This window comes from Meleagris gallopavo, chromosome 12 (genome assembly GCF_000146605.3).
Source record: "Meleagris gallopavo isolate NT-WF06-2002-E0010 breed Aviagen turkey brand Nicholas breeding stock chromosome 12, Turkey_5.1, whole genome shotgun sequence".
Lineage (NCBI taxonomy): Eukaryota > Metazoa > Chordata > Aves > Galliformes > Phasianidae > Meleagris > Meleagris gallopavo.
Genome location: NC_015022.2, coordinates 12,286,298 through 12,312,584, shown reverse-complemented (window position 1 = coordinate 12,312,584; position 26,287 = coordinate 12,286,298). Strand labels below are relative to the sequence as shown.

At 48.4% G+C, this 26,287-nt stretch overlaps 1 protein-coding gene across 1 annotated transcript; it reads left to right on the top strand.

Moving 5' to 3' along the window:
- Positions 1-634: 634 nt before the first annotated feature.
- On the top strand, positions 635-26,025 carry ACAN (aggrecan). Its single transcript, XM_019619505.1, has 17 exons — positions 635-897; positions 1,443-1,814; positions 2,738-2,912; positions 3,174-3,301; positions 3,889-4,185; positions 6,260-6,772; positions 7,253-7,427; positions 7,982-8,109; positions 8,215-8,508; positions 9,000-9,194; positions 10,185-13,337; positions 20,816-20,929; positions 23,058-23,216; positions 23,435-23,517; positions 23,846-23,990; positions 24,827-25,009; positions 25,807-26,025. Exons 1-17 carry the CDS (start codon positions 828-830, stop codon positions 25,887-25,889), a joined length of 6,267 nt encoding a protein of 2,088 aa, XP_019475050.1. The 5' UTR covers positions 635-827; the 3' UTR covers positions 25,890-26,025.
- The last annotated feature ends 262 nt before the right edge of the window (positions 26,026-26,287 follow it).

Here is a 26,287-nt window from a genome sequence, read left to right as displayed (position 1 = left end):
TTTTTTTTTTTTTTTTTTGCCACAAATTATGCCAGTGATGCTATTTAGAGGCCCTTTCTTCTAGACTGATAGTTTATATACTCCGGATGTTCCCTGCCAGCTGGGATCTTTCTGGATCACGGAAGAGAAATGGCCAATATTTGGACAGGTGACCTCAAAGGAAACTCCGGTGATTCAGTAGGTGTGGTCCATCCTCCTGAGTCACAGTCGAAATGTGGTGCCAAACAATGTCATGTTGCTGGAGGACACAGTTTTTACTGGAAATATTAAAACCGACTTGAGCACTTGCAGCTATTTTATATCTAATGATACAGTACAGAAGAACTATTATGAATGATAAATTAATTTAGTTGGTCCAGCCTATATTGCTTCTGTCATTCAGTGTCTGTAGGATGCTCTTTTCTTTTCATAAGCTTTCTGAAGTATCAGGTTGCTCTGACTAGCTGATGGATCCTGACAAGATATTTATTGTATGGGGCTGCAAGGCCTAGAATTACATCCTATGGATTCCCTGTATCAATTCAGGATCCATTTGCATTTAAGTCTATGTACGCTGTCATTGCAATGAGTGGAACTAAAGCATTACAACCTTTGGTTTTTCCATTTTATGGGGACAGTTTTCCCTTTAAGGTGTACAAAATGTATCCAGACATCTGGCCCCAGAGCCATGTTGGCTTGAATGGAAGATGCTGGTCAGGGGCAGCTCCTGCTGCGAGCTGGTGCTGAAAGCATTGCCCTGCCCCACTGTGTCGCCCACAGCTCCTCTCTACACAAACATACAGCTGTTATAAATCCTTTTTCCCTGTGTTGTTCCCAGCAGGTAAACTATGACCACTCTACTACTAGTGTTTGTGTGTTTGCAAGCCATCACCACAGCTGCCTCCGCAGAGTTCTCAGGTACGTGCTGCAGCGTGCTAGGAGCCAGCACTGAGCAAGGTGCTGCACAGTGGTCCCATCTCCAAATGGGGACATCTCTAGGTGTGCCCAAGACTTGCTCTGTGCATGCATGGGGCCCTTCTTTGGATGGGTGCGATGCCACCATCTGTCATTGCTATTGCGCTTGAGAGGATGGGGAGACAGTTCAGTCAAACACGGGTTTATGGGAAAGTCAAGGGAGTTTCAGCATTCCCCCTTTCTTCTGCCCTATCAGTTGTGATCTCATGTTGTGGACAGAACCACACTGCAGGAGGCCCCTTCACTCCATTCATCCCCACGTTTGGTGCTGCTCCCAACTCCCAGGAGCAACGATGGAGCAAGGGTAATTGTTGTAGCCTCCATTTCTGCAAAGCTTTTTCAACAAACTAGACAAAAAGGGTACACTTGAACGTGTGGGTGTAGGAGGCTTTCAAAGCAGACAGAGGCACTGCAGCATATGGAAGCACTGGATATTTAGGATGAAGTGCATTATTGATGTAACCCTTGCTTTGTTTGGGAACTAGCAGAGAGTAGCGATGGCCTGGAAGTGAAGATACCTGAGCAGTCTCCCCTGCGTGTTGTCCTGGGAAGCTCCCTGAACATCCCCTGCTATTTCAACATCCCAGAGGAAGAGGACACCAGTGCTCTGCTAACCCCACGGATCAAATGGAGCAAGCTTTCCAATGAAACAGAGATCGTCTTACTAGTGGCCACCGGCGGGAAGATCCGGCTCAATGCAGAGTACAAAGAGGTGATCTCCTTGCCCAATTACCCCGCCATCCCTACTGATGCCACCTTGGAAATCAAGGCGCTGAGATCCAACCACACTGGGATTTATCGCTGTGAAGTGATGTATGGGATTGAGGACAGACAAGACACAATAGAAGTCCTGGTGAAAGGTGAGACCCTGCCTTTGCTGCTTCCTCCCAGGATCTGGCCTGGGCAGAAAGGAGAGAAGGTGCTGCTCTCTTCATAAGCACCAGCCCTTCTGGTCAGGTCACACGGGGCCATGTGCAGGTGAGCACAAGCCGTGGGCCAAGCATTTATTCCAGCAGAGCAAACAAAACAGTAGAATGACTCATGGCAGAATATGATGCCAATAAACTGATTCTTCTGACAAGGTGAGTTACAGAGACGGCAAGATGATGTCTTGGCAGGAGGTGGAGCTGGATATTCTGGGCCATTGCTCAGAGGAGTGAATCAGGAGCAGGGCTAGTGCAAAGCCTTTGAATTCTTCCAAATATTACAGGAGAAGGGATGCCCTCAGCTGGACAATTAGTCTGTTCTGGAATTTTTTTTCCCCAAAGCTCATTCTATTAATAAGGATAAAATAAGTAAAGTTGGGGTTCCTACAATCCTTACCTTTATCAAGGGTTTTGCTTTCAGTGAAGGCCAGGAGGACAGCTTCCACCACAACAGGAAAAACCAGGAGGCTTCTGCGGGTTTCATGCACTGGAGTATCCACATCACAGTCCCCTCATTGCCTCCTGGTGCATTTTCCACTGAACTGATGCCAGACCAGAGCATACAGATAGCCATCCTTTATATAGAGTCCTGTTTATTAAAACAAACAAACAAACAAACAAAAACTTAGATACCTTCAGAAAATCTACAGACTTTAAGTGGTTTGCCTTAGTATAAAATGTCATGTGCTCTGCAAGGTCCACCAAACCACCCTTTAGTTTAAGATGCTCAAACTTACATCACAGTACAAATAATTCATTGTTTTTCTCCCCTTTCTTTGAATCCCTGACTCCTTTGGAGGTAAAGGGGCTGGTTGCTCTCCAGCAGACGTGTCCATGCTGGCCATTGTGTTTTCCAGGCGTCGTGTTCCACTACAGAGCAATATCCACAAGGTACACCTTGAACTTTGAGAAGGCAAAGCAGGCCTGTATCCAGAACAGTGCTGTCATTGCCACCCCTGAGCAGCTGCAGGCTGCCTATGAGGATGGGTACGAGCAGTGCGATGCCGGCTGGCTGGCTGACCAGACTGTCAGGTAAGGGGAGATAAAAGCCACTCGAGGGAAGGTCTATTGTAACAAAGCCTCTGAAGGAGTATGGTTGAGAAGCAGTTGGGAAATGCCAAGAAAATCCACAAGTGTGGCTCAACCATGCTGAGTCCTGTGTCCCCATTAGTGGGCACCTTGGTCTCTGATGTCTTTGGCTGGTTCTCAGGACTGTCACGGGGAAAGCAGGATGCTAGCTCCTCCAGCCCTGTGCTGCTGCCCCATCCTGCTTCTATGCACCTTGTCCCCCAGGTACCCCATCCATCTGCCCCGGGAGCGCTGCTACGGTGACAAGGATGAGTTTCCAGGAGTGAGGACCTACGGTGTCCGTGAGACAGATGAAACCTATGATGTTTACTGCTATGCAGAGCAAATGCAAGGTGACTGGGGGGTTCTCACTAGAAGCAGAAGCAGCCAATGCTCTGCTTGTGCCTAGTCCAGACAACAGGGCACAAAGGACCTAGAAGATGACAATTTAAAGGTGGAAATCACATCTGCCAGCAAAGCCAAATGTTCTCTACATTCTATTTGTAAGACCTTGAATATTTTAGTGTTAAAAGATTAATGCAGCATAGAGGGTGCAGTTGCTCTACCCTCCAACAGAGCCATGCTGTCCCACATGTCTCTGACCACCCATTCCAGCATGTGATTTCCAGAAGTGCCCACTATGCATATAACTGGGATCCACTGAATTGTTCAGCACATCAGAATTGAAATTGGCCTTTATCTTCCACTTGCCATTTGACTCCAGATAGTTAAGTAAGTCTTCCTCCAACTAACTTACTCCCTAAGAACCCCTTTATTCCGGTCTTCAGAGATAATCACCAACATGAGGCTGCAGTTAAACTGTAGGACACAGGACTTTCATTTTATCCAGACTCAGGTCTGATGGAATGGGAATTGGGATTGGGAATTGGGATTAAACTCAGTAGCTAACCCCCTGTGCTAATGGATCTTGTGATTGCAGGCAAAGTCTTCTACGCCACCTCACCCGAGAAGTTCACCTTCCAGGAAGCTTTTGACAAATGCCACAGCTTGGGAGCCCGCCTGGCCACCACGGGCGAGCTGTACTTGGCCTGGAAGGATGGCATGGACATGTGCAGTGCAGGCTGGCTGGCTGACCGCAGCGTTCGCTACCCCATTTCCAGAGCACGGCCCAATTGTGGAGGGAACCTGGTGGGCGTGCGGACCGTTTACCTGAACCCTATCAACCAGACGGGGTACCCTCACCCCAGCTCCCGCTACGATGCCATCTGCTACAGTGGTGAGTGCTCTGAGTGATGTCTCCTTACCTACGTAAGCGAGAAGGAGCTCCTTGTTTGCAGCTAACTTAACCTGAAAACATCCCCGGTGCATTTTCCTCACAGTCTTCACCAGTGTTTGTCTGCTGTTTTGAATGGGGACAAGATGGGACTATTCCAATTTTTCTTTCAAAACCATTCACTAATGCAGCCTAGGAGCATGAATTAAATTAATTATAGTAATTCACACAGGCAGATGGGGGAGGAAAGTATTCCACTGCTGGTCATTTTTCATCTCAGGCACTCCCAGGTAGTGGTGTAGTGGTTCTGTGATTCTGGTCACTGCAGAGCAGCACAGAAGGCACGCCAATAAAAAAGACAGATTGCAGCTCACTGTTTCACCTGTCCTCGTTAGCCAGTGCCTCCAAACACTTGCATTGCTAGTCTCTCTGTACGATACTTACCTTTATGATAGACCCTCTCTGACTAAGGCAGAGAAGCTTCTTGCTTCTTTGATTTTTGTTATTTCTTTCTTTATTTTTGCAAAGGTCCTGATCTTAGCCTCTCTTCATGTATTCATGTTCAGGTAGGAAATAAAGAGTCCCAGAAGCGCATGGATGTCTGTCCAAGTAGCAGTTCAGGAGATGTGGAACAGACCTCAGGTAGTCCATGTAGAGGACTTTGAGTGCTGGAGATGGAAGCAAAGGAAAAAGGGAACAGACCTGACCCTGCGTAGTGCTGTGATGCAGTGCAGACACACATCTGAGTGTCCATGCTGGGATAAATCAGAGTGCAGCAGCCTCTGGCAAAATCGTGCCTGGGAAGTGCAGAGTGTCCCCACTACGCCCTCTTTCTCCTGCCTGCTCTCTTCTCCCTGCAGCAAGGAGAGGACAAACACAGCTGCGCACGATCAGCTTAGGGCAGGCAGAGGGGACAGCATTCACGTAGAAATCCATCTTTACAAAAATAGTATGTTCTGAAAACCTTTTCATTTAAACCAATTGTGCCCAGATATATGTATGATTTGTGCATCAGGAGGCCCAAGCATTTGTCCCTGTAAAAGCTCTCAGGCTTCTTGGTATCTATCTATGTGACCTATGTTCCTATAACACAGCCTTCCGGTTATCTCAGGACATTCATTCAGAATTGCTGAGTACAGCCAGTCCTTGCTTGAGCATCTCTGGCTAATTTATTGAATCCTTTAAGATCTGAGAGGTACTGGCTTAAATGAAATAGCAGGAAAATGGAATTGGAAATAAATAGAGCGGGGACAGCAGTATTATGGGCAAAGCCTGATGGTATCTTGTTAGTTCTCCTTCCCCAGCTGAGACCCGCCTCGCTGCATTGCCATCCCTCCCTGGCTTGCTCGGTTCAGTGCTGCTCTTTCAGTCCCCATCTGCAGGCTGACCTGTTCAGTGGGATGTCAACAAAACATATTGTCCTAAGGGACGTGACTCATGCAGAAAAGTGATTTGGGAGGGGGAAGGTGGGAGTAAAGCACTTGTTTAAGTTTGCTACATTGAGTGACCTCAGCTTTCTCGGTGATGGAGGTAGCATGCTTGTATGTGATGAGTTCCTCGGTCCCCAGCTGAGCAGAGCAGGAGGGCAGTGATCCAGGTGTGACTTCATGCAGTTAGTTTAAGGATCTCTGTGCCTTCCTCAGGCTCAGAGTTGCTGTAGAGGTTTTCCTTGCTCCCATGCCACCTTGAGATCCTTGCGGCAGGCACTAGAGGTCAGTGCAGACTCGGATTTGTGCAGGGTGCTCCCGGGAACGGGAGCTGGGAGAACGGGGAAAGCCGTCTGCTTTTCCAGCTGGGGAGCCTGGGGCGAATCATTGCCTCCAACTCATGGATATCCAAGACCAGGCTGGATGGGGCTTTGCACTTCATCTAGTGGAAGATGCCCACGGCAGAGGGTCGGAACTAAATGGTATTTTAAGGTCCCTTCCAACCCGAACCGTGCCATGATTCTGTGATTCCGTGCCCTGCTGCCATTGGAGCCAGCAAACTCTCATCTCCCCCTCCACGACAGCACCAGCACTGTACACCTTGCTGGACTGACCACGTCCTGCAATCCTTGCTTTGTCTCTCAATGTAGGTGATGACTTCGAGGCTCTGATCCCAGGACAGTTCACCGATGAGGTTGGGACCGAGCTGGGCAGTGCTTTCACCATACAGACCGTCACTCAGACTGAGGTGGAGCTGCCCCTGCCACGCAATGCCACGGAGGAGGAGGCCCGTGGCAGCATCGCTACCCTGGAGCCCATGGAGATCACAGCCACCGCCACTGAGCTGTACGAAGCCTTCACCGTCCTGCCCGACCTCTTCACCACCAGTGTCACAGTAGAGACAGCTTCCCCAGGGGAAGAGAACGTGACCAGAGAGGAGGTCACAGGGATATGGGCTGTGCCTGAAGAGGTCACCACATCAGTCTCAGACACTGCTTTCACCACCGAAATGGCAGAGGTGAGCTCGGTGGAAGTGGCCATAGGAGTGACTGCCACGCCAGAACTGGAGTCTGCCTCACCATTCACTGTAGAAGATCATCTCGTGCAAGTGACAGCAGCCCCTGATGTTGCCCTCCTCCCCAGGCAGCCCATTTCCCCCACTGGTAAGTCACAAGCACTCCAAGAAGAGTGAAGATGGTCTGAAAATAGTCTGATCTTCTGCCAGTGCAAAGGACATCCAGATCTCTAGAGGTCTACAGGCCTGTTTGGGTACTTGGAGTTGCAGGCTGAATGCTTCCACCATGGGTGGGGTGGAAGGGCCTTGGAGGGGGGCTGCAGTGCTTCTTCATCATAAGCAGGATGGGGATCAAATGTCTGATACCTGGGGCTGCAGTGGTTGTACTTTGCATTCCCTTGTGCATCTGGGGAGGGGAAGGTCAAGGGAATTAGATCCCCCAGGAAGGCTATAGAGATGCCCAGAACATCACCCTATAATGCAGCAGAGCTCAATGAATGAGGGATCTCCATCCAAGTGAGTTTGCAGGAGTGTTCCTTGCATTGCTGTTGGGAAGATCCTATCTGGTGACATATCTCAGTTTGGGGGTTCCTAATGCCCTGTATCACCATGGTTCCTCTTTCCTCAGGCGTGGTGTTTCACTACCGTGCTGCCACCAGCAGATATGCCCTCTCCTTCGTCCAAGCCCAATGGGCCTGCCTGGAGAACAACGCTGTTATTGCCACTCCTGAGCAGCTCCAGGCTGCCTACGAGGCTGGCTTTGATCAGTGTGATGCTGGCTGGCTGCGGGACCAGACGGTCAGGTAAAGCCATATTGATGAAGGGAATACATCTCTGTGAAACGATTATTCAGCCATGAATGATGGATGCCCCGCCCTTGGAGACATCCAAGGTCAGGCTGGACGTGAGCACCTGATCAGCTGTAGGTGTTCCTGTTCAGTGCAGGGGAGTTGGACTAAATGACCTTTAAGGGTCCCTTCCAGCTCAAACCATTCTATGAACTTGAGGCTTCCCTCTGGTCTGCACTGCTGCTGTATTTATCTGCAGATAAAACTGTCCCAGCCTAAAGTTGTCTCATCATATAGTGCCCAATAGACTCGTTCTTCTCAGTCTGTTCCTAATCTGTGTGATTAGTGATGAATTTCACAGTGAGCTGACATGTATGAAAAAATGGAGGAAAGTTTGTATTCACCGCCCCAAGCTGTAAGTGCAGATTAAATATGTTTCCAAGTCATGCTGGGGTTACCGAGCACCTCTAAATGTGAAGATATGATGTCCTGTTCCCAAGTATGCTGAGATCCTTCAGCCCAGAGTACATAAAGCTGACTGCGGGTCACCTCCTCTCTTCTTTTGTCAGGTATCCCATTGTGAATCCTCGCAGCAACTGTGTAGGAGACAAAGAGAGCTCCCCAGGCGTGCGCTCATACGGCATGCGCCCGGCCTCAGAGACCTACGATGTGTACTGTTACATCGACAGGCTGAAGGGTATGTTCTCCCCGTTCCTCCGTGTGCGGGTAACAGCAGGCACACCGCAGGATGCCAGAGGTGCTGAGGTTCAGACTCACGCTTGTCTTCTCTATCGGCCCACAGGTGAGGTGTTTTTTGCAACCCAGCCAGAGCGGTTCACCTTCCAAGAAGCCCAGCTGTACTGTGCAAGCCAAAATGCAACGCTGGCCTCTGCTGGACAACTCCACGCTGCCTGGAAGCAAGGCCTGGATAGGTGCTACCCTGGGTGGTTGGCTGACGGCAGCCTGCGGTACCCCATCGTGAGCCCCCGTCCTGGCTGCGGGGGGGATGCACCTGGTGTGAGGACCATCTACCAGCACTACAACCAGACGGGCTTTCCTGACCCTCTGTCACGGCATCACGCTTTCTGCTTCAGAGGTACTGTCCCATCCCTCCTAGGTCCTTCCTCTTTGGGGAATGGGTTTTGCAATGGGAGCAAGGGTGCATCGGGGTCCTACCTAGGGCTAAGTGGGATTCACCAAAGCCTTGCTTCTTCTTGGACCTCGGGAGCACACTCTCATAACTGTGTACTTACTTTCTTAACTTGGTCATAGTACAGCTTGGGTTGGAAGGGACCTCAGCAATCATCCACTTCCAACCGCCCTGCCACAGGCCGGATTGCCACCCACTAACTCAAGCACTAGATCAGGTTGCCTGGGGTCCTATCCTGGCCTTCATAATGCCTCAGAGGGAAAATCTCACCTGGTTCCCTCTGCCTTCACTTCTCTGCTCAGCTTGACTCCCAGTATCAGGAGCTCAGCATACTTTTTCACCACGGCTTATTATTTTGGTATCTGGATCACTTACGGAGCTGCTTCATCTGGGACTATGAACTCTTGGACACTCTATCCTGTGTCTTTCTATTCCAGCTCTGCCATCCGTGGAGGAGGAGGGGGTGACCTCACACTTTGAGGAAGAGGTGATGGTAACCCAAGTGATCCCTGGAGTGGAGGGAATACCTTCTGGGGAGGAGACAACTGTGGAGACAGAGCTATCTGCTGAGCCTGAGAATCAGACAGCCTGGGGAACAGAGGTCATCCCAACCGACGTATCGCTGCTCTCAGGTGGGTCAGGCACCATTCTTGAGTTGTGATTGGTAGTCTTGAACCAGAGCACTTCTAAAATAAACTGACTATGTCCTTGCTGAAGGAAGGGCCTTCCAAATGCAGCTGAGGAGGAGGGTGGAATCTGAGAGAGTTCTCTTCATTGGAATTAGCTTTTCATGTAACAGCTTCAGGTGCGTTTCAGAGGAGTGTGCTGGCAAGTGTGGAGGCACTTGAGACACACAGTGCTCCTGAGGGACACGCCACCCTCCACTGGCTACCTTAAAGTGGAGGCAATGGGACAGGGAGGGCATGCTGAGTCTCAAAGAAAGTGTGGGACCAAGGAACTTCAGTTATTTAAACTGAAAGAAGGACTTCTTGCTCTGCTGGTTTTGCGTATTACTGTGGAACAGGCTGTGAACTGATATGCAGTCCCATATTCTTTTGTGTTTGTTTTGTGTTTTTCACCTTATTAGCAACTTAGTTGTGCACACAGGTACAACAGGAGGAGCTACACAGGTATATAGAATTTTTTGCTGCATGACCAGCTGTGCTACCAGAATGGCACTGGCCAGCATAGCTGCTGCAGACCAACATTTACATTGCCAGGGCATCTCACAAAATATGTTGTTGTGTGTCCAGGAGGCAGCCTAGAAACTGACCCCACGCCCAGATGACAGAGCCAAGATGTGCTCAGGGCAGCACCAAACTTTTCTTCCACATGCCATGTCCAAGGAAACTGTAGCTTTATTTTGGCTCCTGGGAATTAGTGTCACTGCTGCCATTGTCCCATGCCAGAAGTTTATGTATTCTGTCAGTTTCCCAGCAATTTGTATGTAGCATTATTTAAGACATTATCCTCATTAACAGATTTGAGGGCATCAAAGGATTTCTGCCAGAGCTCTTTATCCCAAATGTGATGTTATTAGATGTCAGTTTGGAGTTAAATTAGGAAATTGTTAATATTAACTAGTTGTCCTATTTCCCTCTCTTTCTTCCCTCCTTTTCCAGCGAGACCATCTGCTTTTCCTCCAGCTACTGTAATACCAGAGGAAACAAGTACCAGTGCTTCCATCCCTGAAGTGTCCGGAGAGTTCCCCGAGTCTGGAGAGCACCCAGCCAGTGGCGAACCTTCAGCATCTGGAGCCCCAGACACGAGTGGAGAACCAACTTCTGGAGGTTTTGAACTGAGTGGAGAGCACTCCGGGATTGGAGAAAGTGGATTACCATCTGTAGACCTGCAGAGCAGTGGCTTTGTACCTGGAGAAAGTGGCCTTCCCTCAGGGGACGTGAGCGGGTTGCCTTCTGGCACTGTTGATACCAGCGGCTTACCTTCTGCAGAGGAAGAGATATCGGTGTCTATTTCGAGGATACCAGAAGTTAGTGGGATGCCATCTGGAGCTGAAAGCAGTGGTCTGCATTCTGGATTTAGTGGAGAAATCTCTGGCACTGAGCTCATCAGCGGCCTGCCATCTGGAGAGGAAAGTGGGCTCACTTCTGGTTTTCCCACCGTCTCCCTCGTGGATTCCACTTTGGTGGAAGTTGTAACGGCAGCACCGGGACGGCAAGAGGAGGGAAAAGGATCAATTGGAGTCAGTGGTGAAGGAGAGCTGTCAGGGTTTCCATCTGCAGAGTGGGACAGCAGTGGGGCCAGAGGGCTGCCCTCAGGTGCTGAAGCCAGTGGGGAGCATTCCGGGGTGCCTGAGCTCAGTGGGGAGCATTCCGGGGTGCCTGGGCTCAGTGGAGAGCCTTTTGAGGTGCCTGAGCTCAGTGGGGAGCATTCCGGGGTGCCTGAGCTCAGTGGGGAACATTCTGGGCTGCCTGAGCTCAGTGGAGAGCCTCTTGGGGTGCCTGAACTCAGTGGGTTTCCCTCAGGACTGGACATCAGTGGGGAACCATCTGGAATACCCGAGGTGAGCGGCCTGGTGGACGTGAGTGGCCTTACCTCTGGTGTTGATGGAAGTGGTGAGATCTCAGGCATTACCTTTATAAGCACCAGCCTGCAAGAAGTGACAACCCCGTCAACTGCAGAAGCAGAAGCAAAAGAGATCTTGGAGATCAGCGGACTGCCTTCAGGAGAGACTTCTGGCATGGTGTCTGGGAGCTTAGAGGTCAGCGGTCAGCCTTCGGGACACATAGACTTCGGTGGGAGTGCTTCTGGAGTGCTTGAGATGAGTGGATTTCCAAGCGGAGCAGTTGAGAGCAGTGGAGAAACCTCTGGGGTTGAAGTCACCAGTGGCCTTGCGTCTGGAGAGGAAAGTGGGCTCCCCTCAGGCTTTCCCACCGTGTCTCTCGTGGATACCACGTTGGTAGAAGTTGTAACGCAGACATCAGTTGCGCAGGAGGTGGGAGAAGGACCTTCTGGGATGATAGAAATCAGTGGATTTCTTTCTGGAGACAGAGGACTATCTGGAGAAGGGTCTGGAGCTGTGCAGTCTAGTGGGCTTCCTTCAGGAACAGGAGACTTCAGTGGAGAGCCATCCGGGATCCCGTATTTCAGTGGAGACATTTCTGGAGCCACAGATCTAAGTGGACAACCTTCAGCAGTGACTGATATTAGTGGGGAGGACTCGGGGCTTCCAGAAGTCACTTTAGTCACATCCGATTTAGTAGAAGTTGTGACAAGGCCAACGGTTTCACAGGAGCTGGGTGGGGAAACAGCTGTCACATTTCCTTATATCTTTGGGCCAAATGGTGAGGGCTCTGCGTCTGGAGACCTGAGTGGAGGAACATCTGCAGAAGGTGGTATAGAAACATCAACAGCTTATGAAATCAGTGGTGAGACATCTGCCTTCCCTGAAACGAGTATAGAAACATCCACAGGTCAAGAAATCAGTGGGGAAGCGTCTGCATACCCTGAGATTAGTGTAGAAACATCCACGAATCTAGAAACCAGCGGGGAAACATCTGCATACCCTGAGATTAGCACAGAGACATCCACAATTCAGGAAGTTAGTGGGGAAACGTCTGCCTTTCCTGAAATTAGCACAGAAACATCCACAATACAAGAGATCAGTGGGGAAACATCCGCATTTCCTGAAATTAGAATAGAAACATCCACCTTTCAAGAAATTAGTGGGGAAACGTCTGCATTTCCTGAAATTAGAATAGAAACATCCACCAGTCAAGAGGCCAGGAGTGAAACGTCTGCATTTCCTGAGATTACCATAGAAGCCTCCACCGTCCATGAAACCAGTGGAGAAACGTCTGCCTTTCCCGAAATTAGCATAGAAACATCCACAGTCCATGAAATTAGTGGGGAAAGTTCTGCGTTTCCTGAAATTAGAATAGAAACATCCACAAGTCAAGAAGCCCGAGGTGAAACATCTGCATTTCCTGAGATTACCATAGAAGCCTCCACAATTCAAGAGATCAGTGGAGAAACATCTGCATTTCCTGAAATTAGCATAGAAACTTCAACTGTCCGTGAAATCAGCGGTGAAACGTCGGCCTTTCCTGAAATTAGAATAGAAACATCCACCAGTCAAGAAGCCCGGGGTGAAACATCTGCATTTCCTGAGATTACCATAGAGACATCTACTGTCCATGAAACCAGTGGGGAAACATCTGCATTTCCTGAAATTAGCATAGAAACTTCCACGCAAGAAGCCAGGGGTGAAGGATCTGCCTATCCTGAGGTTAGCATAGAGGCATCCACAATTCAAGAAGTAAGTGGGGAAAGTTCTGCCTTCCCTGAAATCAGTGTGGAAACATCCACAAGTCAGGAAGCCCGTGGTGAAACGTCTGCGTTTCCTGAGATTGGCATAGAGACATCCACAGCCCACGAAAGCAGTGGGGAAACTCCCGGGCTGCCTGCTGTTAGCACTGACACTGCTGCCACGTCTCTGGCCAGTGGTGAGCCCTCCAGTGCTCCTGAGAAGGAAATTCCTGATGCAACATCACACTTGATCGCAGGCGTTTCAGGGGAAACCTCTGTCCCAGACGTCGTAATCAGTACCAGCGCTCCAGATGTTGAACTCACACAGGAACCCAGAAACACTGAAGAGACTCGGCTTGAAATAGAGCCCTCCACTCCCGCGGCGTCAGGACAAGAGACAGAAACAGCTGCTGTCCTCGACAGTCCCCATCTGCCGGCCACTGCTACTGCTGCCCTGCATCCAGCCTCCCAAGAAGCAATAGATGCACTGGGACCCACGACAGAAGGTACTGTGCCTTCTCCCAGCCCTAACATACCAAGGAAGGGAAAGGAGGGAGGGGGCACATCTCCTGCCTGCTCATTGCAGAGCTGAGGGCCAGCCCAGGGGAAGCACCAAGTGGTGTACGGGGACCTTCCCCTGCTGCAGCATGGGAGCAGGCATTGACTGCTCCTTCCAGCTGCTGCTCCTGGTGGAGCTGGCACCAGCTAGGAGCATGACTGGGCATCACCTACCTGTGCCCCTGGGTTGCATGGGTGATGGTTGGGATGTAGGTGACCTGGAACAGGGGCTGGAAAAAGTGCGCTCTGTGAATGACCAGTGAGAGCCACTGGGTGTGACACATCAGTGGAAGGCACCAGGGCATTCACACCCTGTCTGAAATTGCTCTTAGCCATTGCTCTAATCTCAAGAAAACAACATTTTTTTTCTCATCATGTGAAAAGCAGAGCAAAGACGGCTCCACCCGCCTGAGACTTCCACCCTGGCTGGGAGATGTGGCTGGGAAGTTGGATCAGGCAGGCTGCAAGCCTCTGCCCTGCTTTGTTTCTCTCTCCATGATGTGCTGACTCGCTGCCCTGGGTGTTTCCAAGCTCTTGCTCCACAGCAGCCATTCCATCAGCTGCTTTGCTGTGCCAAGGGGCTGAGAGGCACAAGCCAGCTAGGAACAAAGATCTCTGCTCTCAGCCTTGTCACTGCTGAGTGCAGCATTTGCATTGAGCACGCTGCTCCCTGTAGCACAAACGGGCAAAATGTGTGAGGAGATGCTCACAGCTTCTGGCAGCTGCACAGATACATGTGCTCCCTTCACCCTGCCCCTTTTTGGTGCTTTAGCAGGACTGGTAGTTGCCAAGTATAAACAGATACAATATTGTAAATCTGAATAACCTTGTATGGTGAAAATGCTTCACCAGCTTTCTGACAGCACTCCACCAAGTAGTGCTTACGTGCCATGCAGACACTAGGATGCTACAATGAGAAGACAAGCAGGGACATTTTCATGCTTGCCAGCCACTTCTTGGCCACGAAGGAGCCCTGTAATGTCCCACAGCATCCCTGGCAATGGCTTGGTTTCACTTTGCTACAGCCAGGAGCAGGCTCTGGGGCACAGGCCCCACTGCAAAAATCATTCCTCTTGTCACATAAACACACTGGTGCTTTTAGATACCTTGTGGTTCTGTTCACATTGGCCATGTTGCAGACATATAGCAAAAAATGCGTTTGCAAAGAGATCTGCTTCTAGCAAAAGCAGTATTCACTCCACTCTCTTCCCATGCTGCCTCCTGGTCAGCTGCTTCCTGGTGAACCCACACCACTAAGCACAGACAGATCTGGATTTGGTATGGGTCAGTAATGCAGGGCTCTGTGCTGCTCAGCCTGGTTTCAAGCTTCGTTCCCGTCCTCAAAATGCTTTGGACAAGTCACTGCATTTCACTCTGCATCATTTCCCTCTGGGAAAGCAGGTGACCACAGCACAGCCCTGCTCCCCACACATCCCATCTGTCTTTGTAGAAAGCCCCCAGAACTCTCCTTGCATCCCGCATGGGCTTTGCCCTTGGGCCATGCTTGCTGCCACGTCCTAGCCTGGAGACAAAAACAAGTCAGAAGGACAATGAGAAGGAAGAGAACCAGCCAACAAGGCTCAGCAAAAAGAGAAAAAATTGGCCCCAAAGTGTTGTTTTATTTCACTGCTTATTCTTTTTATAAATTACCCACAAGGCTATTGCCAGATTCTTCAGAGCTGTTGTTAGCCAACATTCTTGTGAAGCATTTTGAAAGAAAACCATGTGTTAGACAGCTCATGTGTGAAGAAGTTTGAAAAATGTTCCAAAATTGGAATATGTTGTGTATTTGTGAGTCACGGGGATGGCAATATAGCAGCTGGGGTTTCTTAACAGGTGACAGAGGTAAGTGATAACTGCACAAAGCTTAACTGTGGATTCCTTGTACACTAGAGATGGGCTTCAGAACACGTGCTTGGTTTTTGCTTCTCTAGAAGATAATCCAGGGTATACGAATTATTTTGTTGATAAGCTTCTTTGCTGTAGTATTTCTTCAGGGTGAAATGCAGTCCAGGTCAGGGTCTGAACAAGGCTCATCCAGGCAGCAAGAAAGTGTTGCTGACCATGAATGTGCAGCACCTCTGCACAGGGGTGAAATTCCTCTAGAAAAGTAGGGCACAGTGCTGATGAAGAAGAACAAAGAAGGAAAAATATTCTTAGGTATCCTCTTCTGAAATCATCACTCTTCAGAATGACTGTGAATGCAAAAAGCCTACAAGGAAGAGCTACGGGTTGGAACCATGGTTTGCAACCTCGTGCTGTGCTGAGAGTTGTAGGGTGTTGTGGATGCTCATTAAGTGCAGTGTGTTTCGGCTACAGTTGAGGCATGACCAAAGCTGGTTCAGCTCACAGAAGGAGCTCAGGGCAGCGCATGAAGCTGCTGGGCTCCTGTCCTGCCATTTAAGCGTTCCAACTAGATTCAGCAGTCTTTTTAGTGGGATGACTCCAGAAGAATTACATTTTTTCTGTAGGCTCTACTTCTCTCTCAAAGACAAAGCCACAAGGACAAGAAGACTGGAGGTTAACACTTGGGATGCCAATATTTTTTAGTTTTTAACAAAATTGAAGGCTTTGCCTGCACGTGTCTTTGTCAGCAGTTGGATTCATCCTTGACGACGGGAAGCCTACAAGCCTACAGCATGAAGAAATGGCCATAGACTTGGCTTCTCCACCCAGAGCTTTGCCAGCTCAGTGGGTCTTTTTGCTTCGGGTAACATTTGAAGACAAATAATTATTAACTGAGAAGAGCACGCTGGCGCTTCAGTGAAAGGCTGTGGTTTGGAGCATTCTGACCAGCCAATGTTTTAAAAACTTCACTCGAGTCAAGGGAAAAATAGAAATGTGCTGAAATGGCAGCAATTTGTGTTAAGTTTTGCTTGCCTCTGGTGAAAAGAACGCATGGAGTCTTCCACCAGTGGCCCCAAAGCAGCTAAGGTTAGAATCCAAGTGAGAAAAGGTATTGATGGTGTTTCCTCCTTCACACCACAGAAATCCAAGGGATAGTCTTTTTTTTCTTTTTTTCTTTTTTCCTTCAAAAAGATCATTCTAGAAACAGCTTTGGTTTAATTAAATAGTTAATTCTTTTAGTAACTTAATTGCTCATCACTAGCTGGCTACATGAGCTACATTGCTCTCCTCAGCTCCTCCTCTTCTCTCCTTGGTAGGAGTCAGTCAGTCAGATGTTTTTCTTCTCTATTTGAGTGATCAATTCAAACTTCCCTGGAGACTCAGAAAGGCAAATTTAACTTGTACCTGGAATTTTATCTCAGTCTCTAGAAGATAATGATGCAGCTGGTCTCTGAATGCCTGTTTGGATAATCACACTTACAGGAAGGTCTATAAAGAAGGGGTGAGGAGCACATCAGGGACTGTTGGACATTCAGAAAATGCCTCGTGTTTCCGCTTTACATTTTCTTCTATGCAGAACAAAAGCAAGAGTACAAATCATAGAGTATTTTTCTGAGCTAGTTCCTCGCAACATAAGACTAGAATTTGTTCAGGAGATAGGTGGTAGCACCCAGCCTGTCTGCAGTCTGCTTCTCCTCCATAAGTGTTCTAAGCACAAAGCTAACTTCATTTCATGAGTACTTTTGCTATCTGGATGCAGGCTGTCACTGAGAGAAGTGCACAGATTGTGTTGTTTTAAGGAACATTAGCACTGTTTCTAGTATTTGTCTGCTTAGCTTGGGATGAAGGATCTTGAAAGTCTTTCCTTCTCTCTCACTGTGTGCTCACTTTGCATGCCGTTTGCCTTCTGAGCAAAACCAGGACTGATCTATTTCATTTCTAAAGGATTTCTCTTTCCAATTTCCATGATCTAGTACAGCACATTGTCTTCAAAGGCACTGGGAGAATACTTGTGCTGTGTTTAGCTGCATCAAAAGAAAATAGTACTGACTAAATATAGTAAGTATCTGGCAGTGTAAGAGAAAGCTGAGGAAGTGAATGGTGTGAAGCAAATTCAAAGATTGTACTGTAACTCTGTAGCTCCCCTTGCTTTTGCCAGCCAACAGTTTACAAGTTCCAGATGCAAGACCCTATTTACATTAGAGGTTTTTCTGTTTTGATTTTTGGTTTCATTAATAAGAAATAATCCAAAAGTTATCCCTCAGGTCCTGTTAGTAGTATAAAATAGGACCAGTTGTCACAATAGATTTGAATAATCCTTTGTAATTTCTGGGTGATATTAAGTACGGTGCAAAGCATCTCCCAAAGAGCTCTTAATTTTGCATTATCCTTGAGAAGTGAGTTAATAATAAGTTCTAAGTGGGCTTCCTATTTTCGGCACTGCAAAGCATTTTCTTCCCTGTTTCTGTTTCAGAGCTGAAGCTCTTGAAAGCCAGGGCTGCCTCTGTTCTGCATCCCATGCCACATCAGTTGTTCTTTGTTAGCACTGGGTAATAATAGCAGTAGTCTCTTCTCCTTGTTCGCTGATAAGCTCTTGAGCTGCACCTTAAAGCAAAGCTGACTTTTGAATGGCTGCTCACCCAAGCAAACAAATAGCTCACTTACATCTAAGAATGTCAAATCCCCCCTGCTGCAGGCTTTCCTGCTGCTGGGGATGGGCACAGTGATTTACTGACCTCACCCAGCCATAAACCCTGTGGAAGGGGATACGCTTATGGTATGTAAAAGGTTAAGAAGGAGGAACCAAGCATTGAGTGATAGATGGGGTTTTTTTACTGGAGTTCTCACCTCCTGTAAATCCAGTGGCTTTGATGTGATATCCTAGAAGTACCCACAAACCAGCTTGCCACGGTTTCCAGAGGCAACGTGGCTGCCAGTTTAAAGCTTACATTTCTAAAAGACCAGATTTTCTGGGGGGACCAAAATCAGCAACTTTTCCTCCAGGCTGGCTAACATGTTTGAGTTTCCTGATATCAGCCTGGTGACTTGATCAAGCTGGAAGTGTCCCTGTTCATTGCGGGGAGCTGGACCAGATGGCCTTCCAACTGAAACTGTTCTATGATTGAGCATCCAGACGGAGATTCAGTCGCTGTCCCAACAGCAACTAGGCTGAAGGGGGGATTTGGTATTTATGATCATCATGTGCTTAGAATGTCTTCTTTCCAGCCACTTGCACCGTGCTTATGGAAAAAATAACTGTCTCATTTGTATTTGTTGTCTGTTCTCCTAACACTACTGATGAGTATACACTTTTTGTGTGATATATACAAGTGTATGTGTCTATGTATCTAACATACATACTGTATGCAGAGCTTTGTTTTTACAGCATATATAATATGAGCAGTCATATTATATACATTATCTGTAAAAGGAAATTCTTTTCCAGTGTTATTTCCCATCTGGAGACTTGTGGCAATGAATTTGCATGTGTCTGCTCCTTCTTCCTTCAGCATCAGGGATGGCAGCTCCCAGCGAGTCCCATGCATCTCAGAAGAGACCTCGGATGTACCAAAACTCTACTCCACATTGCTGAGGATGACCAAAGTCTCATTCTTCCCCACTAAATGTTCTGCTTTGTACGTGCTTTGTTTCCACTTCCGCAGTGTGCTTTCCTCTTGATGGAGCTTGATGGACAAAGAAGAGCCTTTCCTTCCTTGTTCAGCTGGAGGCCACTGGGATCAATGAAACATCTGCTGCCACTGCTGTTGGGAAGACCAGGGATCCTCTGGAGCTGTCATCATCCCTGAGGATATTTCATTTTCCTCTATGTTTTCTGTCTCCTAAGAACTCCAAGTGTCACTACAGACAAGAGCCAACCAACTGCAGCTCCTCTCTCTCACCAGGCACACAACCCCTCATACATTCTGGAAACTCTCAAAGTATTTCATAATGTCATGGAAACGAGATCTCAGATTTTCTTTGCACTGTATTGAATATAGAAATCCAGAATTTTTTCATGAGTATTTAGAAGAGCAACACAGAGGAAGAAATTCCTTCTCTCAGTGAAGAGCTAACTGCAAAACTGGCATTAAGTGGTTCATCAACCATCTGAGGAACAAATATGTTGCTTATATTGATATGATCTAGAATAAAGAAGACAATTCTCATGCTCCAAAGCACAAACCAATTTGCCACCCAAGGTCAGGAAGAGTTTTTCGCATCATTCAGGCACACTACAGAGCATGTCAGCCTTTAGTTGACATATCAGATATTGGCTGCTGGGCAACTAGATATTCACATCACTACTCTGCTCTGGTATTCCCATAGCCAGCATGTTCATCATCTTTGAATGTTTCCTCACTAACCCCTCTCATCCAGGAGAGCATAGAATGTGTTAGTCAGCACTTTCACAGCATTCTATTTCTTCAGAGTGTAATAGAATGAAATGTTGTCTTGCATGAAGATCTAATCAATCTTTTAACATAATCTGCATGGGTGTCCACCCACTTTTTTATTAGTCTTGTTTCTTGAGTTGAACATCTCCGAGATCTTTTCATTCTGAATGGTTTTCCTTCTGATTCTTAAGTTCAGTGAGTAGGATTAAGGCTCAATCTGGAGATATACTAGAAGAAGACCTTTAATTCCAGCACAAAATAGATTTTCTAGTATATAGATCAAGCTGCCTACCTGTGACCTGCTTCCGTGCTTCCTTCATTCTTTCCCAAGATGACAGAGGATGGAAGTGCTACCAGATGATGGCATTTAGTACCCAGGCTTGTGCTAATTAGCAAGTTGAGAAACACTGAAAAGTTGGAAGTCCAATTCCTCCCATTACCAACTTCTCTTTTCACCTCTGAGAAAGCAGAAAGCATCTTAAGGGATGCTCTAGATGGGAAAGTAGGAATAGTTTCCACCACCATGAGAGACTCAGCAGCTGAGAAAGATGCACAGCTTCTTCCAGTCCCATCACAAGCAAAAAAAACAAGTAGTGTGAAGAGGTCCACTGCACTCCGGAGTTCTTCACCAAGGAAGAGGCTACCATAGTCTTTGATCCTGAAAAGGAAAAGGCTGAACCACCTTTGAACCCACTTCTTTTCTCTCCCGCACTTAGCTTCACTGAGATGAGATTTCTTACCCCAGGACTTCATCTGAATTAGAATTAAGAAAAAATGATCTCCAGCAATGCTAGTTGTGTGTCAGGGATCTATTTGACAATATTCTTCTGACCCAGCAGAAGTTGGTGTGTTCTGCCCATCAGGTAGACGGTGGGCAAAGAAGTTTCCACAGCTGTCAGAGTCACTGAGTGCTGTATCGGAAATGTCTTGCTGAGGTTGCCCTGATATCTCCAGAATGGCGTTCAACCATCAGGTGACATCAAAAGAATGTCTTCCTCATAGGGTGGGTTGGGTCTCTTGACTTCATTCCTCCAGCAGCAGCAGTGGCAGTATGTTATCAAGTAAGACCTGAACAAGTTCTCCCAAAACAAGCGATACTCCCTCCTAACAAGCAAGGAAACAAGTTCTCCTCTTGGTGGAATTCTCTGCCCAGAGCCCTAATGGAAGCCCTTGATTTCTTGCAGACACTGATGAGTGCCACTCAAGCCCCTGTCTGAATGGAGCTACCTGCGTTGATGGCATCGACTCTTTCAAATGCTTATGCCTTCCCAGCTACGGAGGGGACCTGTGTGAGATCGGTACGGCCTACTCGGCTTCAGCTAATCTTACTAACAGCCTCATTACCTCCTTCCAGCCCTATCCCCAGAAAGCTGAGCCCAGGTGCTCCCATCAGCCCTGCCCTCATCTCATTAGCTAACCTCTAACAGCCAGCTTGGAACACAGTAGGGAAAAGCTTTGAGCCTTCTGCTTCCATATTCTGATTCATTTCTTCATCACAGCATTGTGTTCTCTGAGATTCCCAAGCAGGGACCTCTGGCGTCCTCTTCAGCTTTCTTGTTTGTGTTCAGCTTCTCTGGTGAAGCTGCATGCAGACTGTGATGGTGTTGATCGCTGCATCTTTGGGTCAAGAGTCTTCCTGTTCATCTGTGACAGTAGGGAAACATCTGAGTACATCTCCACCCCAGGCAAACTTTCTCTGCTAGACTGGAATTTCATGGAAGGATGCTTCAACTGAGCCATGTAAAAATGATTGTGTTTCACTCTGTGAAGAAGCCTCCTTCACTCCGGGAGTCTCCACCGATGTGACACAGCATGACATTTCTGTCATCTCTTCAACGTGGCTTCCTGTGGTAAAGCCAGCAGGGAATGTATATCTGAGAAAACATGAAGTGACCTATTTTTACTTCAAAATGAGGCGCACTCTGACCTGCACTAATACTTCTTTTTGTTTCTGCAAGAAGGAAAAAAAAGCATTTTTTTGTTCTTAAAACTGATGAAAGGCCGAACTTCTGTCAGCTGAACTGAGAGGAAGGTCCCCTGCCTTGCTCAAGCAAGAGGAATAAGTTGCATTTCTTACTCACCTTGACATGAGTCACGCTAATATGCATTGGGTTTTTCTTCATCTTTCTCTGCATCTCTCTTTCTGCTTTCAGTATGAGCGTACAGAGTAGACCATAAAAAAACCTCAGGATTTTTGGACCATTTGGGCAGGAATGGTGCTGTCTTTATGTCTCTTTGTCAATGCAACTTAATCAGCCTCTGATTTACCCACCCCTGCTGCCTTCTGTTCTGCCAGAAGACTCCTACCCTGCAGCTGCTCATGACCTTGTTTGGTCCAAGCAAGACTTAATTTTCTCTTTTCTCTTTGCTATGATTTATGGGTTCATAATGCCTGCATCCCATTTTCTAGGTGATACAAGAAGAAAGGAAGGACTCAAATTCAGTGGTAAATATAATTCTTTATTATTGCCATGAGGCAGATCTTCCTTTCCCTAAAATCTGTCAGTCTCCAGGACACTGCAGGAGTCAGTCCTTAATGTCACGATGTCAGTGTCCCTTCCACGAGTTTTTGCTGGTATTTTCCAGTGTGATTGCCTAGAGCTTCAACTACTTCCAGATATTCCATCTGATCTGTTAGAAAGCACAGAAAACATCGAAATGCTTCACCTTGCTACCAGCCCTCCCAACATCTGTGGAGCAGGTCTGCAGTCTTCAGTTGGAAGAAGACCAGAAGGGCGGATCAGCAGGAATTTGTGTTACTGAAGGCAATAGTGCTTCGACATACCAAGATTAACACCAGAAGAAAGAAACTGAGCACAGAAAACCTTACTGTAAAGGGAGGGAGGCATGAGGACTGATGGAATCCCACCCCAAGAGCAGCAAGTTCCTGCTCGCACCTCTTTATTCCCATCTTGGGTTGCTTTTCGTCCAAAACCCAGAACCACAGCAAGTAATGTGACTGCCTCATCCTGGGCTCTCACCACTCAATTCCTTTTTGATGTATGAATGTCAGTTCTGGCATGGAGATTCAGGTTTCAAAGACGCTTTCCAAAGCAACAAAAATCTGCAGGAGGAAAAAAGAGGGTTGTTGCTTTGATCAGATCCTCAAAAATAGTCAAGGAAAACAAATGGGGATGGAATTGCTCCGAAATAACTCTGTGTCACGTGAGTTTTCCAATAGCACTTGTAACTTTGTGACAAATATGGAGTCTTCTGCATAGGCTTCCCTCTCTTCTGCATTTGTCTTAGGTACCTTCTGATCATTTTCCCTGGGATGCCATGCAGACAACACTGTCAGGTTTTGCTTTTTAGAGGAGGTGACCATGTGTTGTCCTGTGCCACAAGTGTGTGAGCTGCCAAGAGGTGAGTTGGAAAGCTGTCAGACGGTGCACCAACTCCTTTTCAACCCTCCTTTGTGTGTTTCAGACCTGGCAAACTGTGAGGAAGGCTGGATCAAGTTCCAGGGCCACTGCTACAGGCACTTTGAAGAGAGGGAGACATGGATGGATGCAGAGTCCAGGTGCCGAGAACATCAAGCCCACCTGAGCAGCATCATTACTCCAGAGGAACAAGAATTTGTGAACAGTGAGTGTTGGGGGCTGCCTGGGGGACATGAGAACAAGGAAGGGTCCATCCATTGGACTCCACACTTATGGTGCAGAGGTTTGTGCAAAATAATGTAAAAAGCAAGTGCTAGATGACCCCAGAGCCCCTGGTCGAGAAGAGGTGAGCTGGAAAAGGGATGCCTGCACACAGCATGGTGAGCCAGCACCTACCTTTCTATCCCTGTTCTGCTTTCCCAGGCCATGCACAGGACTATCAGTGGATCGGCCTCAGTGACAGAGCTGTGGAAAACGATTTCCGCTGGTCTGATGGGCACTCACTGGTGAGTAACTGGGACGGACCCAGTCCTCAGCCTGGGGCAGGGGAATTGGTGGGAGGAATGGTGCTGGGAACAGAGCCCTCGAGTGACACGTTGAGTGCTTGGATACGGTGTGAGGGCAGCCCTCAGATAAATGGTTTTTCCTGGTTTTAACCAGCTCTGGTGAAACCGCACCTGAGCAGAGGCTGAGCTCCATGGCACCATGGCCATAGGTGTATCGCTGCAGTAGCAGTGCAGGTAGCTGTGGTCTCTAGCAGGTGGAGGCAGGAGGAGACACAAAGGAGGGAAGGAGAGAGGGGACTCAGGCTCAAGTGTTTTCCTCTCCCCCCAGCAATTTGAGAACTGGCGGCCCAACCAACCCGACAACTTCTTCTCCGCGGGCGAGGACTGCGTTGTGATGATCTGGCACGAGCAAGGCGAATGGAACGACGTCCCCTGCAACTATCACCTGCCTTTCACGTGCAAGAAGGGAACAGGTGAACTCCTGCTGTGCACCAGCAAGATGGGGGTGATTCAACCAATGGCTGTGGGATTGGGGCATAGGGGGAACGAGCCCTTGTTCTTCCACTGAGCTCTTTGAGAGTAACAGCCCCATGTTCAGCCAGGAAAGCTCATGCTGTAAGCCTGCCTCCCACTGAAGTTTGTAAGAATTTAGGTTTCTTTGAACTTCTGTAGCAATAGTGCCTTTTTTGTAGTATCTCCATCGATTCCCCTCCTAAGGAAACAATCTCCCCATTCTCAGCTTATTCTCTAGCCCTGGGTCTGACTGATGGATGTTGTAAAAGCTTGAGGGGTAGCACCTGCCCATGTGAGTAACAGAAACTATCTGGATCAGAAGTGCCATTCCAGCAGGGGAATAACGAGGGAGGGCATCACTCCCACCACATCTCAGGGATGGGCAAGGTGGTTGCATCTTTCTACCCCATCAGCGGCCTCACTTAAATGTCAGAAGGAGCGGCCATCACCCACTTACAGACACCACAGAATCATTATGTTTGGAAAAGACCACTAATATCACCCAATCCAGCCATCAGTCCATCCCCACTGTGCCCTCAGTGCCACATCCCCACAGTTCTTGAGCACCTCCACGGATGGTGACCCCATGACCTCCCTGGGCAGCTGTGCCACTGCATCACCACTCTTTCTGAGAAGTTTTTCCTAATATCCAACCTGAACCACCCCTGGTGCAACTTGAGGCCATTCCCTCTTGTCTCCATGGGACAGCACAGGAGAAGCAGCAACGGGGCTAACGGGTTGAAAGCTGTCTGCCAGGGTTTCTCCATCTCTTATTGTCTTTGCCCATCTCCTGCAGTTGCCTGTGGGGACCCACCTGTAGTGGAGAACGCCCGGACCTTTGGCCGGAAGAAGGACCGCTATGAGATCAACTCCCTGGTGCGGTACCAGTGTGACCATGGCTACATCCAGCGCCACGTGCCCACCATCCGCTGCCAGCCCAACGGGCACTGGGAGGAGCCGCGGATATCCTGCATCAACCGTACGTCTCAGCCATCCCGGTCCCAATCATCCACACCTGCGGGATGGTGGAGAGGGATGCCCTTGGCCAATTTTTTTCTCCCCCGGGGATGTGGATATTCAAGGTGCTGGATGCACGCAGCTGGGAGGAATGGGAATCGAATTAATCATAGAATCACAGAATGGCTTGAGTTGGAAGGGACCTTAAAGATCACCCAGCTCCAACCTCCTGCTGTGAGCTGGTTGCCCCCCACCGCATCAGGCTGCCCAGGGCCTATCCAACCTGGCCTTGAGCACCTCCAGGTGCATTGGGTGGCACTGGGTGTAGGGCAGTGCTGAGCCATGAGGAGATGCCGTGCTGGAAGCTTTCCAGAAGGTAGGGCTGAGGGATGGAGCAAAAAGCTTAATAAGAGCCTTGGCTACTTAAAGAAAAGAAGAAAAAAAGGAGCAGCTCCTGCAGCTGGTGAGTAGCAGAGGACGGGAGTGGGGAGCCCTGCCGAGGAGACAGAAATGGCCCCAGGGATGGGGCTGGGTTTCTGGCCCTCCTCGAGGCGTCCCGGCCCATCCCCAGGCTGCTACACCCCGCTCCCATCCCTGCTCGGAGCTTCTCAACAATGACATCGAGCTCAGCCAAATCACATCCATCAAATGCCGGCCGGCTCCTGGCCAGCTCCGCTCCAGCCCAGTCCCAGAGCTGGGGAAAGCAGGCGGGAGGGACGGAGGGAAGCACAGTGCTGCACTCCTGGTGCTGCGTTTTCCCTGCTTTCCTTCCTCCCCTGTTTCTCCTTATCCCACTAACGATGCCATTTCTCCCCGCAGCCTCCAGCTACCAGCGCCGGCTATACAAGAGGAGCCCCTGGAGCCGGTCGAGACCCGGTGTCATGCACAGACCCACCCATTAGAGCGGGGCGAGGGGTGAGCAGAGAGAGAAAAGAGAGATTTTTACGGAACACTTATATTAACAGAGGCGATTTCTTCTTCTTGTTGTTGCTTTTTTGTCATATAAGGAAAAAAAAAAATTATATTACAGACAAACCCACCTTTGTGTATATATATATAAAAAAAGAAAAAAAAAAATTAATGTTTTCAAAGCACCAAAGCAAAGCAAATTAGAAGTCAGCATTCTTACTAACAGTCCGGTTCCAATTATCGTCGTGCCTTCGGGGACAGGGAGGGGGGTGGGATCGCAGAGGGCAGGGGGTTAAGTTAAATAATAAAGATGATTATTTTTTTCCTGATTTTATCCACGAACAATGTAATTATTTCTGTTATTTAATCTCCGGGGTGAACAGCACCTTTT

Bases quoted from the DNA above. Each gene is read 5' to 3' on its own strand.
- ACAN (XM_019619505.1), top strand. From the start codon at position 828: ATGACCACTCTACTACTAGTGTTTGTGTGTTTGCAAGCCATCACCACA. The intron at 1,815-2,737 runs GTGAGACCCTGC...TGTGTTTTCCAG, and splicing joins AATAGAAGTCCTGGTGAAAG to GCGTCGTGTTCCACTACAGA. The intron at 7,428-7,981 runs GTAAAGCCATAT...TTCTTTTGTCAG, and splicing joins CTGCGGGACCAGACGGTCAG to GTATCCCATTGTGAATCCTC.